Below are 17,555 nucleotides of genomic sequence, written 5' to 3'. Positions count from 1 at the left end.
TTCTCATGACTCATGAACTGATTTTTGATTTTCAGACTGTGCGGAGTATTTCGCCCTGAACATGGAATCACCTCATGCGTGTCTCTCAGCCAGCACACTCAGAAATGGAGGAATAAGGCAGATCTCTGAACAGGTCCAGCTGCCCAAGACATACTTACATAGTTCACTGCAACTGACCTTCACAGGAGGGAAACACCTATGTTCTTTCAGGTGTCTTACCCCTTCAGAAATACAAGCCATGATTCTCCTAGGACAAGGAAACCACCATTTCCTATAGGTCTCAGAAGCCTGAACTGATGAACTCATTGATCAACAAATTGCAAAATGGCAAGCTTTATCCCAGTGCTTACATTTATCATCACTGTTAGTGGAAACAGAAACTGATGTGACTGGCTGATCTCAAACAGACCTTGTCCCAAAGAGACTGCTCTTTACACTTAGGTTTCAAATAAAATAGATCATCAGTCAGTGAGAAGTAAACAAGAAACACACGGAACAGACATGGTCCTGCTCATGGTCTTTTACTGGCCAGAAAGGATGGAGCAGCCAGCAACTGGTTTTCATGTTTCTGTATTTAATTCTTTGCCAGGTATTTTTCTTCAGCAGACAGACATTTGATGACATGGAAGGTCAAATGCACTTCTGTGCGTTATGTTTCATTAACTGCACTGGTCTGCAGTCTGCTACACTGCACATTCTGCCACTGCCCTGAAATGTTTCACACCATTAAACAGACTGCAATTCTGTGCAGGCAGATTTCTTTCCAGGTTTTTTTGGGTGCATTTCCTCCACCAAGGAAGAGCTGGAAGCACCCATCTCTATACCCAAAGGGAGGTCAGCACCTTTGCGCAGCAGTCTGTAAGCTCACATCAGCCATCCAAGCTGGTGGAGTTATACTCCAGTTTTCATTTGCTTTTCTGAATGACTTCTGCAGGCTGCCCACACCTATTAACAGTAGTGCAAGTATGAGAACCACAACCTCTAGCTTATTTTTTTTACCATGTAGGTAGTTGTGCCTCAGCTTTAGAGATCAGAATTCTCCTTCCTTTATGGTTACTATGCAGAAAGGGGATACAAATAATGCACAATTGGCTCAGTGTTTCTGGCGATAAACACTAATGCAGACATCCAGAACAACAATTAGACAGATAGCAAGGAAGCCTGTGTGGAAACAGAACCCTTCCTAAGGCAGCTGACATTGCAGACAATTAATCTGCATCACTGCTGCTAAAACCCAACCTGTACTGCAGCAGGTCTGTGCATAGGGTTCAGAGCAGGGAGGGACAGCAGGAAGTGTGCGAATCTCCCAGCACATTGAGCCACTTCATTCCATCACGTCCAGCGTAGTCGTTGCTCATTCTGTCATACTTCTCAGGAGCTCAGAGGTGAGCGAAGATGGGGCATTTTAGAAATCAAATGCCATTATTAGTATCAGCATCACATCTGTAGGCATTAAAAGTTTCCTGAATTGTTTTCTTTTCTTTCAACACATCAAACCTCCCTGAATATAAATGTGAACACAACTGTTTCTAATTACACTGCATCCTGTTTTAATTGACTTTAATTGCTTGGTATGTTAATTTGCATTCCAATGTGCCAAATGCTTTTTTTAAACCCTTGTCGGAGAAACGCCTGTGTTTCAGTGGCTGGAAATGAAGTAAAAATTTCTAGCATGCTAGTTTTTGCACCAAGTTCTCCTATTACAAAATAACTAAAAGATAAATTTCCAAAGTATTTAGACATACAAGTATGTGGAAAGGCACCTCCTGTGACACCTAACAGCTCTTAAACATACTTAGGTGCTTAAAGCAGATTAGAACCAAAGACCATGACCACCATGAACCTAGGTACCCAAGTACTGGAAGTAAGTTAAAAATCAAGTACTGCAGCTACAGATACCAAAACCTTAAGAGACTTAGATGGCTGTATCACCCAAGGATTTCATGAGTAAGACACCACAAAGATCTTGAGAACTGAACCAGCTGTGAGTTTCCATCTTTTCATACTCAAGTGTCTTTAAAGTGCATATGTGGTGCACACGTTCCAGTCTGGCTGCTGGAACTGTTGAACTTCTTGTCCAAACTAAAAAAGGTGCTTTTCTGAGCATTCTGCCCAGATCACGCCCCAGAGGTTCAAGTGAAGGCTTGTGACAAAATGTGGAATACATAGTAGCCCTGCTAGAACAAGGAAGGAGCCCTGCATGCAATGAACTCAGCCACAAACCACAGAAATCTAGAAGCCTAAGAACAGATTTCTCTGGCTACACCCTCCAAGCCTGATGTTCACACACTACCTCACAGCACCATCTGTCAGGTGAGTCATGAATAAGGAGCAGTGAATGTTAATCCTTTGCTTGGCTCTCACTGAGAATGTAACTGAGCTACAGTTCAATGAACAAACCAGAACTTGCTGAGCCTGGAAAGATTAGGGAATTCTTTCCTGCAAGCTGCGATGTTTGAGCCTGTTTGCACTATAATGACCCAACTGTATTTTATAAAGGGAACAGAAGTGTTTAATTTCACATCCTCCCCTCAAATCCTCTATTGGTCTATAAACACAGGTAGTGTCAACGCAGGAAATGCCAGCAACGTGCCTGAACTCAGTGTCAGAAGAGGTACATGGAAAATAAGACCTGAACCCATGCCCCACTCATCACTATAATTCATTTGGTGTTTTCAGCCTACTGGCCAGTCCTGTAGCCTGTTTATTTAGCTGACACTGTGACACCAAGAACGAGACTTTCAGCACCAACTTCCCCTGTCAAGAGGAGCCTGCTGGGCCATTCTCAGATCTCAGTGCAAGGTTTGCCTACACAGGACACAGAAAAGAAAATAATACCCACACTGTACAATGTATGATTGGGGTGGGGGACAGGACATAACACAGAATCAGCAAAAAGGCTGATTTTTCATTTTTCTCTGTTTTACAGATTTATTCAGCATCATGATGATGACCAGAGGGCTGGAGCACCTCTGCTATAAGGGCAGGCTCAGAGAGTTTGGGTTGTTCAGCCTGGAGAAGAGAAGGCTCTGGGGAGACCTTAGAGTGCCCTTCCACTACGTGAAAGGAGGCAAGGAAGAAAGCTAGGGAGGGAGTTTGTACAAGGGCATGTAGTGATAGGATGAGGGGGAATGGCTATAAATTGCAGAGGGGGAGATTTACATGAGACATTTGGAAGAAATTCCTCACAATGAGGGTGGGGAGGCCCTGGCCCAGGTTGCCCAGAGAAGTTGCAGACGCCCCAGCCCTAGAGATGTTCAAGGCCAGGATGGATGGGGCCTTGAGCAACCTGATCCAGTGGGAGGCATCTCCGCCTGTGACAGTGGAGTGGAACTGGATGGGCTTTGAGGTCCCTTCTAACCCAAACCATTCTATGACGCTATGATTCATCAGTGAATCCACACGGTGCTAACCTTACTGGCCTGAGAGGGACACAGCCTGAACTAAGAAACTGCGTGACTGCCAGCCTGTTTCATCATTGCTGATGCATTTTTTGTGGTCATTAAGTGCTAAAGGAGGAGGGCAGGAAGACTTACTTCCTAGATAAATACAGCAAATGCAACTGAAGTGCCACAAGTTGAAGCCTCCCACTGCTGCTGTTTCCCTGTCTCCAAAAGTATGTTGTCAAAACTCAATATCTATCCTATACTTTCCGACTGCCTGAGTGTCCTTAGAGATGTTATCTTAATAAAAAAAATAAAGGATGCAAGAATTATAATCTTTAACACATCTAAGAGTGTGCTGTCATGTTGTTAATGTATTGTTACTACACTGCAATGCAAAAAATTCCAACAGTTGTAAAAAGTGTGCCCAAAGTAATCTGTGAGGCAAGGGGAGTCTGCAGTGTAATTGTCAAGTACATAAAGTTGCAGAAAACCATTAGCAAAATGAGCACTACTGTTTGGCAAGCAGCTACAGCTCTGCCAGCATACAAAAGAAACCCCCTGATGACACAATCAGGGCATTATTGTCCCTAGTAGCCACAGGATGTGGTGGATTTTTCATCAGGGGTTTTGATGGGTTTTATTACCCCGAAGAAGCTATTGATTAATTCTTTCATCTCCACTATGAACAAGCCAGCATGAACTAGAACAGCAAATGAAATAATGGCACCCAGTACATATGAGTAAACTCAAGGAACAATGTTAATTTATTGGTTTTGTTAACATTCAAGTGCACAAAAGGGAAGACCTGCCTTGTGGTTGTGGGCAGGGAGCAGAGGACTGAGAGAGATGAAACAAACTTCAGCATCTTGACTAAGGCTCATCGCTGTGAGAAAAAGTGTTTACGGAGAGCTCCCATCAAGTAAGGAATTTGCAAAGCCACAAATATCTCAAAATCAAAGTCTGCTATCTAATCAAGCAAAAGCCAACTTTAAAAATCAATCAGGAAGAACTTTAAATATAAATTAGGACTAATTAATCAACTGAAGGTTTTTTCATTTTGAAAAGGTCTTTTAAAAGTTCAGGCTTTTATAAGTCAAAGCTGTTATTTTTCTGAACCTTCCAGGATTTTCAGACTTGTAGATGCCATTGGGTTTCCCTTTACTCTCAACCAGTCAGACACAGATATTAGTTACGCGTATGCACAGAAACACAAATTCTGCTTAAAATACATTTAATACAGGATAACTGTTCCTGATACAGGACAATCCCATTTCTATGAGAATAATTTACAAAGGGCAGGATCATCCCATACCAGCACCTGCATTTCCAGCGTTGTTACTGAGTTTGCACAGGCAGGACTTGGGGGCTGAAAAGGTGCTGAACAAACTTGATTTCTTAGCTGCTCCAGCCAGGCCTTTGAGCTCTCAATGAGGCATCAGTCACTAGGCTCTGACACAGTCTATGAACGTTTGATGTTTAAAGCAGGTAAAGATGCAAAGGCCAGAACAGAATATTTTTTCTGCCACACAAAAAATTTGTCAGATCTTAAATCTGCACTGGAATGAACTCAAAATTTTTTGCCAACTCACTCCTCTTCGCCTGCTCTCAGACCACTTACTGCAGAACATAAAACTGAGTTTTGCAGAGGAGCGGTCTCATGTAATTACCAGCTGCTCTATAGAGTGATTGACTTCAGGGAACCAATGTTTCCCAGTGAACTAGAGCACTATCAGAATGTTTCTTATTATCCCCAGCTCAGACCGCTTGTCAGTCCTGCTGTTTTCCTCACGTTTTGAAAAAAACCAAACAAAACCTCAGCATTCCTCCTTCCTCCTTCCCCCAGATGGCCACCTCCACTAAGGAAAAAAAGTTGGCTGCAAGCAGTCTGGAGAGCAGATACAACACTAATAACCAAAAGGGCTAGAAGGTAAGGGCTCCTAGCTAGAGCTCCTCCTCCTTCAGGAAGTAAAAGACACCAGTCAGCAAAGATCAATACAGCAGTAGGAATGTCCTGCCTGCACAAAGACCTTTGCTGGGAAGGAAGTAAGAGATCAGGCACTGCAGCCAGCACCTGAGAAGTTGTCAAATAAATGCACGACTACATCAGAAATTGTAGATAACTGCAACTACTAAACCCATGAAATAACAATACAATGGGAATTAGGAATTCCCCTACAACGTTGCACCAAAGCTAGTCACACATGAGTGTGGTGTCTCAGTCTTCCACGCACCCAAGCAGATATTTTGGTGGTCACCTCTAAATGATTTATCACATCAATCCTGCACAATTTTCGTGGAGTACCACGGCATTATTTAATGCTAGGCAGTAAGTGCTGGGATAAAAGTGATTTGGTTTAGTGGCTTTCTATGATGGGGTGACCGCAGCAGTGGATGCGGGTAAACTGATGGATGTGATCTATCTAGACTTCCGTAAAGCCTTTGACATGGTGCACCACAATATCCTCCTCTCCAAACTAGAGAGATAGGGATTTGAAGGGTGGACGGTACGGTGGATAAGAAACTGGTTGGATGGTCATATTCAGAGAGCACTGGTCAACGGCTTAAAGTCCAGATGGAGATCTGTGACTACTGCTGTCCCTCAGGGTTCCGTACTGGGACCAGTGCTGCTGAATATCTTCATCAATGATATTGACAGCGAGATTGAGTGCACCCTCAGCAAGTTTGCAGATGACACCAAGCTGAGTAGCATAGTTGCCACACCAGAAGGACAGGATGTCATCCAGAGGGACCAGGACAGGCTGGAGAAGTGGGCCTGTGAGAAACTCATATGAGGTTCAACAAGGCCAAGTGCAAGGTTCTACCCCTAGGTTGGGGCAATCCCCGTTTTCAGTACATGATGGGGGATGGTGTGATTGAGAGCAGCTCTGCAGAGAAGGACTTGTGGGTGCTGGTCGATGAGAATCTCGACATGAGCTGGCAGTGTGCGCTTGCAGCCCAGAAGGCCAACCATATCGTGGGCTGCATCAAAAGAAGCGTGGCCAGCAGGTCGAGGGAAGTGATTCTGCCCCTCTATTCCTCTCTTGTGAGACCTCATCTGGAGTACTGTGTCCAGTTCTAGAATCCTCAATGTAAGAAGGATATGGAGCTTTTGCACCGGGTCCAGAGGAGGGCTACAAAGATGATCTGAGGGCTGCCCAATGATCTGAGGGCTGCCCTATGAGGACAGGCTGAGAGAGAGTTGGGCTTGTTCAGCCTCAAGAAGAGAAGGCTCTGAGGAGATCTTATAGCTACCTTCCAGTACCTGAAAGGAGCCTACAAGAAAGCTGGAGAGGGACTATTCATAAAGGCTTGTGGTGATAGGACAAGGGGGAATGGGTATAAACTGGAGAAGGGCAGATTTAGACTAGACATTAGGAAGAATTTCTTCACCATGAGAGTGGTGAGACACTGGAACAGGTTGCCAAGGGAAGTTGTGGCTGCCGCATCCCTGGAGATGTTTAAGGCCAGGTTGGATGGGGCCTTGGGCAGCCTGATTTGGTGTGATGTCCCTGCCCATGGCAGGGGCATTGGAACTAGATGATCTTTAAGGTTCCATCCAACCTTAACTGTTCTATGATTCTGTGTTAACAAGCAGGCAAAAAGAGACATCCCTGTAGTATACTCATACCTCTTCTTTCTTTCAGTAATTTCTGTAATTTTTAAACTGCCTTGTGTACAGGACCAGCTGGCCTGTAGAGGCCCTACCAAATGAAATGATTCCATGATTCTATTGGGAGGTTTCCGATGTTTAGAGGATAATAGAGAGCTTACTGTTTATTATTGGAAAGGGGGTGTGTTTGCACACAGGATGATAATTTTCTGTCATCCATTGAGGAACATAGGCTCTTATCACCATGGTGACATCTGAGAGAGGTATTCATCATAAAGCATTTGCAATACTACTTGTATATTAAGTATAACAACTATAACAGAAACGTAATAATAGCCTTACCACTTAAACTAACAAGTATCCTTGTCCTACAGACCCTAATTCTCAACATTTCCATGCCCTATGGCTACTGCATCCATTATAATGCAGTCAGTCACATCTTTATTTTATTTAAAGGCTTATCACACTGTAACTTCCCTACTAAACAACCTCTAAATCCAGCCCCTGTGCCACCTCAGGACTGGACACTGATCTGACAATGTGCTGCGGTTTAACTGTGGTTTTGAGCTGAGTTTCAGTCTGGGAAGAAGAGGTGGTACGATCTGCAGGAGGACAGGGAGGATCACACAATACAGACATTGGGCAGGAAGACAGTGTGACTGAAAATTACATCATTGCTACAGATTTATCCTTCTATCTTATGCAACTGCTTCAATCTCTCTGCTCTGCTTTCATCCCCTCGCTTCAACAAAGATCTCTTTTGCACAGATGTCAGGGCAAGCTCTTTGGGGAAGAGAGCCATCTCACTTGGTTCATCCAAGACTTGGTACACTGCTATCCTCACCTCAGTGAGGCACTCCAGGAACAAGTGACGTGCAAACTAAACCACAAAAATACATACTAACCTGAACTAAGGAGAGTTATCTCGGATAGCAATGAACACACACCCACAGGAAATAACTCACAGAAGATTTTATTACAGTTAGATCCCCCTGTCAGACCGCTATAGCAGTGCCTTACACATCCTACATATGACACAATCAAGCTTATACAGGGTATTTGGAGGTTTTGGGGTTTTTTTTAACCACACAAGCTTTTTTAATTGCCCAGCCGCAGAAGTAACAGGTACATGGCAGCCAGCTCACTTCTCAGAGACAAATTTCAGTTACCAGCATAGCACTAGCAGCTGTCTGAGGCTGCCTTTGTTGCTTGAGGAGCTATTTGTTTCATTAAGCTTTCCCGTTCTTAAGACCTAGTTTGGATTCAATCCATGCTAGCTGACACCACGGTGGTATACAGAATTAAAGTTCATAAATCTCACAAAACAGCCTTGTAAACAAACCTTCTACAACAAAGACATCTTTACATTGTAGATAAAGCCTATGCTGACTGCAGAAGCTAAAGAGCCCTCCTTCCCACTAGCAGGAATTCCATGCAATACTAATCTTTGCATGCAGTGCCATGGGGACCGATAACTACAAACTACTTTGTAAACTGCTATGTATGAGCCAATCATGAAACTATAGAGTAGCAGCAGCTGAGGACAAAGTCCTGGGGGAGAACAGGGGACTATCTACCCTTCTTCAGCTGAAGAAATAAGAAATGAAAGCATTACTACAAGAATCAGCACTATAAATGGATACCGAGTCTCTTGTTTCTGTATTCAAGTTGAGCGAGCAGCTCTTTCTGAGTAAGAGATGCAAGTAATATTCCAAATATATAATTCAAGAACTAACAAAAGCAGTATCTATTGGGATCTCTGTGCACATGTGAAGAGATGAGGACATGGGCAACCACATAGTTTTGTAGAAGACAGCTTTGTAAAACCTCAACAGTTCTAAATCACAGATACAGGTAGTGCATCATGTATGGACAATGTTTTAGCCCTGACATATGTACATCAGCAACGATCACACTAAACAGAAAAAATCATATTTTGGCTCCTGTTTGATTTTCTTCCATATGGCACTGTTCACTGATCAATTTTTGTGTGGGGGATGTGATAACTGGTAAGGAAGGGCAGGTTCTGTGAAAGGAGAAATGAAATATGAAGATGTCACATAGGAACAAATGACTGAAACTATTGCATTTCTAAAGTCTTTTCATTGGGTCACCGTATTTATTTTTGATAATGGGTAAAAGTGCCTGGCAATCTCAATGGAAAAAAAACCACTTGCATTTGTTACTTTTAGCCAATTGATACATTTCTCCTATAGAGGTGCTTCCATGTCAGTCTGTGCCTTTTGGCTTCACCTTTCATTTTCCAGCAAATTTCACTCCATTATCACTATAAATACCACAGCTGGCTTTCTGCCTCCCCCCGCGCCCCGCCCCCCCCCCCGCCCAGTTCTCCCCCCCAATTCCATGCATTAGGTTAACAGATACATGATGTCTCTGCCCCCAAACTATCACATCTGCATGTCTCCTCAGCTGTCTTGCAGTGCACTGAAACATGCTTTGGACTTGCTTGGGCTGTGGACCAGGGCTTAGATCCAGTCTAAGCAGGTATTCACAGAGAAGTGGATGTCCACTAAGGTGCAGCAGTGAAGGTATGAAATCACAAAGATACAACTCTGATTTCAGTGTACTATTTCAGTCTCCCCACTACCAAAGAGAAGTTTTAGAAAGCCACACAGAGAGGCACAAAAATCTCCTTTTTTAACAAATCCAAGGTGTCCTTAAATGCTCAGCGCACAGGAGAGGGGAGAAAATGGCAGTAGCTGTTTTAAAACCTAACATAGTGGAGGCGGACAGCAGGAACTCTGCATGCATCTCATGAATGTTCTACTTTCTCCTTTGAATACAGAGATCAGTCTTGGACAGAGTGTTAAAGCTTCTCCATGAAGGGCTATTCTTTGCTATTGCTTTAGGCTAAAACAAAAGACACTTCAGGAGATGCAATCATTGCTGCCTAGTTCCTTTTCCTGGGCTCCTACAATGGAGACCATTTTTTTTTTCCTTCCACACATCTTTTTCTTATTTTTTCTTTCTTCTGTCCTTTTACTCTTTCTTTCTGCCTCACCGAATCCATTAAGGCCTTTATGTAGCCTGCTATTGAGAAATAAATTTTCTTTCAGATTTCTTTGGGACTAGTGACTGAGTGTTAACTGCTGGCAAGCAGGGCTTAACTCCTGATGGAAGGGCAGGGAAAAAGGTATGAAAAGTCCATCTCCAAATGCAGGGTCTTCAAGCACAGGAGATACCTTGCAGTGCCTTGCTGGTAATCAGCTCAAGGAAAAGAAACAACCTAATCTTAGAAGTTTGTCCACCTCTGTCATGCATTGGTCTTGATACACTAGATTATCCTTCTGCTCACATTTTCCAGGCATTAATATGGTCTTTTCAGTTATTTTCCTTGGTTTCAGTCTTTTTTGCACCATGGTAAATTAGAAGACACTGACATGAACAGAGATCTGCAGGTCTGTTCACTGATGAGAAGGGGTTGGACTGGGGGAGTCCCACCCAAACCATTCTACGATAAACGTGAAAGCTAGCACACAAATAACTTCAGAGCTTAAGACTGAACAATCAGTGTCAAGAACCTCAGAAAAGGCACAAATACATTTCTCCTGAAAGTTGTCAGAACTATCTGAAATTACTCTGATGTTACACATCTTTTGGAATGGAAAACTAAACTTTTTGTGAATAAGTGATGACTTTGAAGAACGGTAATTTAAAAGTGTGAAATATCTCATTAACTGTGCATAAGCACTTCATTTGGAGCTAAACTTCGTTAGATTTAATATATTTAATATCTTAGAATATTAAATATTCATAATCTGAGTACATGAGTTCTGTGGTAGTGGTAGATGGAGAATGAGGGTTTTAGTTTATGACAGCTTTTAAGACTTGGATTTTTTTTTTTTTAACCATGCACTAGGATGCAGAGTAAAAAGAGGAAAAGAGTAAACCAGCTTCTTGAATATTTCACAGAACACGGCTGTATGAAAATGGTCTTTCTCTCTCCTTCTTTATTTTGTCTGTTTTTCCTGTCCTTGTTCCCTCCAGCTATTCTTGCCCACAGACACCTTCCTTTGAAAATAGTTCCAAAAGTGATTAAAACCTTCAGAAGTTTTCTGCTTTGAACAAATACCATTTGATTGAAATTATTCAATGTAAAGTGTTTAGCAAAATAACCTAAAACCACTTTTATTATTATAATAAAAATCTAGAAGTTATCTATGTTTCCCTGAAGTTAGCATATAATAAATTAGATCTAATGTGTACAACTATGATTGGATGAGCATAAACGTGCAGTTCTGCAATGCCACTATATCAAAAATGGAAACTGCAGTCCAGAAGACTGCTCTGTCATCTGTATTTCAGAAAATTTCATTCCTTTGTAGCAGTAAGGTGTTGTAGACGCTACGTCTTTGCCTCACTGCTCTGGGGAAGTGGGGAGATGGCACCAATTTCCAGTGACTTTGGCTGTAATAAGTGGCAAGTGTAAGAATATTAAAATCCTTAAATATATCTAAAAGTATAAGCTGAAGGAATCTTGTGTGATACATTTCCAAAGAACAATAAAAATCTGGATGTAAACTGCAGGAATGCAGAAACATAAACCACCCCCTGTCTGAAATCACTGGAGCCTCTCCCTGTCTGCAGCCTGTTTCTATCAGGACTGTTTCACAGAAGCTCAGCACAGTTTTACACCATCCTGCCTGTGTGCATGCATGTGCATTTCCAATACATACTTTTCCTCCACACTACACTACAGTAAAACTGATCTCCAGCCTAAGACATTTTTTCTGATAGAAAAAAGAAAGTGAGTTTTGCTCAGCTTCATTTCTCCACTGCCAGGTGCAGCTCCTCAGACAGCTCTGAACTTCCTTGTGCCTCCCTGGAGTGACAGCTTCAAAGACATATGGGCACTTCTCTTGTTATTCCCTTATATCACCTTTGCTTCTCTAGATTTTTCTCTTTAGGTTTCTCCCCTTCTTGTTCCTCTAAACTATTCATGTTTATATGTATCCCCAGACAGCCTTTCTCAGCATTTTTCCTGCAGTGACTTGATAGACACGGAGCTGCAGAAATCTGTGTTCAAACAATGAGATGAAAAATGCAGTCCCAGATTGACTGGCACTGCTGGCAAATACAGACAGAATTCAGCAAACAGCTTCAGCCAAAATGTTGATAGGAAAAAGGATGTGAGTGGCTGAGAAAGCTGAAAAATTTCACTCTGGCATTTTCTACATTAAAAAACACTCTGTATTTCAAATATTTTATTTGTAAACACAGGCTGCTAAACCAGAAACAAACAGAAAAATCCACCCATGATTCCAAACTCAGCCATAAACAACTGAAACCAGAAAACGAGCAAGACCCAGTCCTGATTTCAGGGTACAAAGATTGGCCAGTAGTGTAGTCACTAAATTAACAAAATCAAAGAGAACCAGCCCCATATAACAGAACGGGGGGGAATAATTAAACCCAAGAGGAACAAAACAACACTAAGTATGACTGATTGCTAACTACGCAGTAACAATTTATATGCCACCAAGTACAGCTACTTACAGCAACACAAGACACGTGGGAAATCCTACCATTCCCATTCGCACAAACAGAAACGTTGACATAGGTTTGGAACACAACAGAGTAATAATCAAGCTGATACATAGAGTTTTAGCCTCACCTTTCCAGTAGACTTTGTTCCTTTCCAAATGCAGAAATAGCAGATAGTCCAGGCAGCAAGGAGGCACAGTGCAAGCTCCCAGCGAAGATTGCCAATATGTTCAATTCCATCAGATATAGCCAGCACCCTGCGTCTTCCAAGGGAAAAAAAAAAACCAAACAGAAAAAGATGATAATATTGAAGTCAGCCAGCGTCACATATAAAGCACTGGGCTAAACCAAACCAGCTCCAAGCAAGGAGAATCCTGGATACTAGATAGTGAGCACGCATCGTACTGAGAGATAAAGAGATGGAAGAAACAGAATATTTTCAGTGGATATTACATCTGGTTAAAAATGAACAAATGTTTCATTTTTTCCAGGTCAAAACAAAGTATAAAACATGTAAAGATTGCTTTTGTACAAGGTAGAAGTCAAAGAAAAAAACCCAAATTCTTTGAATTAATAACTGACACAAATAAGCCAAAATAAAGCAATTAAATAATGTTTTTTTAAATTGTATTTTTTTAAAAAAAAAAGTTCTAACTTTTATTTCTACATTGTAACATTTATTTTCATATATTTCCTTTTCTAATTGAAACTATAATGTTAAAAATTTTCTTTTCAGAACTGTCAAACATCATGACATTTTCCAGATGGTTTTTATTTAGGAAATGGTAGCATTAAAATATTAGTTAAAAAAACCCTGAAACACAACCCTTTTTTTGTGAAAAGCAGTCTGCGAAAATATGCATTACATTTACTGTTTGAAAATAGCGTATTTTGAACACCAGCCACTCAGTTCTGAAAACAGAAGTCCTCATGTGTTTTAGGAATGCCTCTCACAGCTCACAGACCGGGGCCAGGCTTCATTCACTAAACAAGAACAAGTGAGAGCAACAACTTCTTTTAAACAGGAAAACAAAGATTTGGGAAGAAACTAATGAGAATTAATCTTTTTATATGTAAGAATGATTCTCTTCTCAGGGAGATGTGCTGTACTTTTATGCCCTTTAAATTTTACTTTAAACAAACACTCAGATTAAAGAAAATGTAAATTATTTACCAGCCCATCAATAAAGCATGAGTACTCCTGGTTCTGTGGATGAAGAGGTTAAAAGCAAGAGCAAAAATTTATTCCTATAATGCTCAGTGATTTAATGACTTCTCTTGAGATTTTTCAATTGCTCTTCAGACTGAAAGATATCCTATAGACAATGAAAAGACTTTATTTTTAGGACACTCAAATTTCCACAACAATAAAAACATGATTTAACTGGTATATGAGTCAAAAACTATTTCACTCATTTCACTAGCTTAATCAAATGTCTCTGGGATTGGCCATGGCTCACTCCATGTGCATTTCCATAAATATATTATAGAATCACGGAATGGTTTGGGTTAGAAGGGACCTCAAAGCCCATCCAGTTCCACCCCCTGCCATGGGCAGGGACACCTTCCACTGGATCAGGGGCTCCAAGCCCCATCCAACCTGGCCTTGAACCCCTCCAGGGATGGGGCAGCCACCACTGCTCTGGGCAACCTGGGCCAGGGCCTCCCCACCCAATATAGGTATTTGCACAGAAGATGACAGAATTGATCACGCCTTCTAGCTCCTCAGCAGCTCAACTTCTGTCTAAAAGCTGCCATGACCTTGCATAAATTACACAGATAACAAAAAGAGATGGTGTAGCTTTCTCTCCATTTCCTCCTCTTCTCTCACCACTGCAAGTCATAAAATGAGCACTGAAAGAGATGCTTTTGATTTAAAATAACAAGCATTTGGAAAAGAGTTCTACAGTGACATGGTCAGGAGCAGCCAAACTTGTAATGGTTGTTTGCACCAATGTTTCAGCATTTGTGATTGCACACAGTAAAGCAGAGCAGAAGGGAGCAATTTATGCAGACTGCAATGGAAAGAGGTTGCAAACGCCTCATGAACACTGTAAATGAAGTTACTCTTGAACAGAGGGTATCGGTGTCATCCCCTGGTACCAACTCCATGGTCTTGTAAAATAAGGTGATGCGATCCTCAGATAAACCACAAATTGCAGTGGTTTTATATTCCAATTATCAGGCAACATTAAAAATAAAAAAGAAAAATAGTGATTTTCTGAGCACTAGGTGCCCTAGTTAGGTAACTAGAGAAGCCTGACAAGTCTCAGGAAAGGCACAGGGTATAACTGTATATAAGCCAATTTCTACAGGTGAAACACCCAGAATCAGATTCATAGGTTAAGGGATGAGTTCAAGACACTACTCTGTGCTATAACTTTCCACTTGTCAAATTGGAATATCCCAGGAGGGGTTAGAACGCCAGCAACCACTTGACTTAGCAAATCTGCCAGACACACTGCAGAAAAGTGGACATATTCAGTAGCTGCCTCCTAGATTTTGGTTCTTGAACTCTGCACACTTTCCCAAAGGAATCATGCTTGTCTGTCCTTAACAGCACTATTATAAAATACAGACAGAAGCTGGAGAACCCATTTTCACTTCAGCTGGTTTGGATCACACTTGCGGCGCAAAAGGCAAAAAAAAAAAAAAAGGAAGTGGTTATCTCATGTTCTCTTAATAAATGCAAATGTCTGGAAATCATCATACATTTAAATAAATAAAAATAATCAACAATGCTGATAGAAAAAAGCCCAGGAACCCTGTAGTTGCCAGTACCAGGTGAACGTGGCTGTAGGTAACCACGTGAATTACCACAGATCACTGGTTATTACAAAGCCATTTCAAGCAGAGTAACTCTGAGGTACCAAGTTTGCTGCCAGCTGCTTCAGACTATGTGAAACACTTGCTGCAAAATGATTTGTCCTGCACAGAGCCTGAAGATATCAATCATTATCTATTTTTGTATCTCAGAGAAAAGACAAAGCCATGAGAGCTTGAAAAGATTTATTGTAGGTATTGGGCTTGGTTTTCTGTTGTTGGAAGTGTTTGGGGGCTTTTTGTTTTGTTGTTTAAAAACACACAGCAGTCCAGGTTCTTGAACCAGCCAGCAGACTGGGAAAGAAGCCAGGGTGGTATCTGAGCATATCGAGCAAAACATTGAGGGCAATAAGCTCCACTGGTATTCGGGTTACTGTGGAATGCAAAGGTTAACTCAAACTGGAGCAAGGCTTTTCATTGAGTAGTAGCAAATTATTAATTCTACACAGAATATTTTGCTAACAAATAGAAAATGGAATTTAAACTAGAGTGGATACATAACACATCTCACACCCAAGGCACACTATGTTTCAAGTTTCACCACCTCTAGTAAGACATTTATACCTTGACTAAATGCTGTTGAAGAAAGATCTTTGCTTGTCTTCCCACAAATACCACAGAAAAGAAGTGATAAAAGTTACAAGAATCTAATGAATCAAGTTAAATTTAAGTGGAATAATAGGACATGCACCTGCAGGTTGGCTTTCTTGATGCTTCTTGTTAGCTGTCAGAAACACTGATGCTTGGTCACAAGGTTATTTACAAGCAGACTGAACAAAACCATGACTTTACTACTACAGTAGATTTATCCTGGTCACAGCTTATAGCGCCAACCGTTGCATGCCTATTGTAAGCTTACAGTTTAACTGGAATCCACACAGAAATTGTTGGTAAAAACAAATAAACGTGGACAGTGTGGGGACAAGAAGGGATAATGGAGCCACAGAAAAATTTCAGCATGCTGCAAGTACACATAAAATACCCACCGCAAGAAACTAGACTGCACACCATGACCCCTTGCTACCTGCATTCCAGGAACATACCGTTGCTAATGGTTACCTCTGTTCTTTCAATTAACATCATCACACATTTATGCCAGATTCTCATTAGTAGATGCTATAGTTAGCAGCCATAAAATCAGACTCCTTTGTATGACCATAGCAATTGCGGTACTTCCAGACACACTGAAAGGCTGAGATGTTTGCCAGGGACACATAGATAAGTAAGAAGTTACACTCGTTTTGTCAGAGATCAGAGGCAGCTGCTTATCTCGTGTTATTTGTGACACATTATTTTATCAATGAGAGTGCCCACTGCACACCCACAGCAAAGGCTTTGAAACAGCAATTTTGAATTGTTTCCCCACCAGCCACATTTGTCCTCTCTTGGTGGGAAAGCTGCCGTGATTCAGGCATGTGACAGAGAATTAAAAAACCTGAACGCAGAGGCTCACTTGACAGCACACCCTCCCTGGGGAGCGGTTCTCCAAGCTCTTCTTCAACTCTTTCCACTGCAAGCAGCTTTGGAGGGTCTCTTGGACAGTGAAATTGCTCTTTCAATTCCATGGAACCAACAGCCCTGCTGAACAACACTAAAGCTCTCCTGTGTTGAAGTGTTTTCAGGAAGCTGTGACATTTCCCTGCAGCTGTCAAATCTGTGCTAACTGGTGTCTAATGTGGAGGAAAGGTGGATCCACACACTCAGACAGCATAACTCAAAGGTGGGCAAGAAACAGCTGAGGAGGAACAAGGACATTGGAAAGAATGCTTATTTCAATAATAATAGTAATACATAAACGCATAAGCAGTGGCATTTCAGAGAAGGCCCCATTGCTTGAGTCTCCCATTTACTGACCAGATATACTAAAACCTCACAAAGAAAGAAGTAAAAGCTAGGAGAAGGTGAGCTCACCAAAATTACACACTTCCCACCTTTCTTTGAATACAGAATGCTTTTCTCTCACAGACTAAAAACTCCAGTATTGAACAGGGCATACAAAGTGCTAAACATTTGAGATAGTGTTATCCACTGTCCTACATATTCATAACTTCTAATAATGGTACTCATATGGCAAACTCACAAAATCTTTGCTGAATGCAAAGGACACAAAAATCTGAAACCAACGGACTAACAGTTTACTTCATACACATCTGAGGATTTTTTTTCTAAACATATATACACTATATAAGGTAAAAAGAAAAATTACCTGTTAATGAAACGAAAGTAAAAGA

The 17,555-nt window shown here is 41.5% G+C and overlaps 1 protein-coding gene across 2 annotated transcripts in view; it reads right to left on the bottom strand.

The window, feature by feature from the left end:
- LOC138725020 (sodium- and chloride-dependent GABA transporter 3) overlaps positions 1–17,555 on the bottom strand; it is a 72,061-nt gene that overhangs the window by 40,494 nt on the left and 14,012 nt on the right. For both annotated transcript variants that reach the window (XM_069865509.1, XM_069865507.1), the window contains exon 6: positions 12,632–12,764. In XM_069865509.1, the coding sequence (XP_069721610.1) occupies positions 12,632–12,764 (133 nt within the window). The remainder of the gene's footprint in view (positions 1–12,631; positions 12,765–17,555) is intronic.

This window comes from Phaenicophaeus curvirostris, chromosome 11 (assembly GCF_032191515.1).
Source record: "Phaenicophaeus curvirostris isolate KB17595 chromosome 11, BPBGC_Pcur_1.0, whole genome shotgun sequence".
NCBI lineage: Eukaryota > Metazoa > Chordata > Aves > Cuculiformes > Cuculidae > Phaenicophaeus > Phaenicophaeus curvirostris.
Note: the sequence above shows the minus strand (reverse complement) of the source record. Positions and strands in the feature narration are given on the sequence as shown.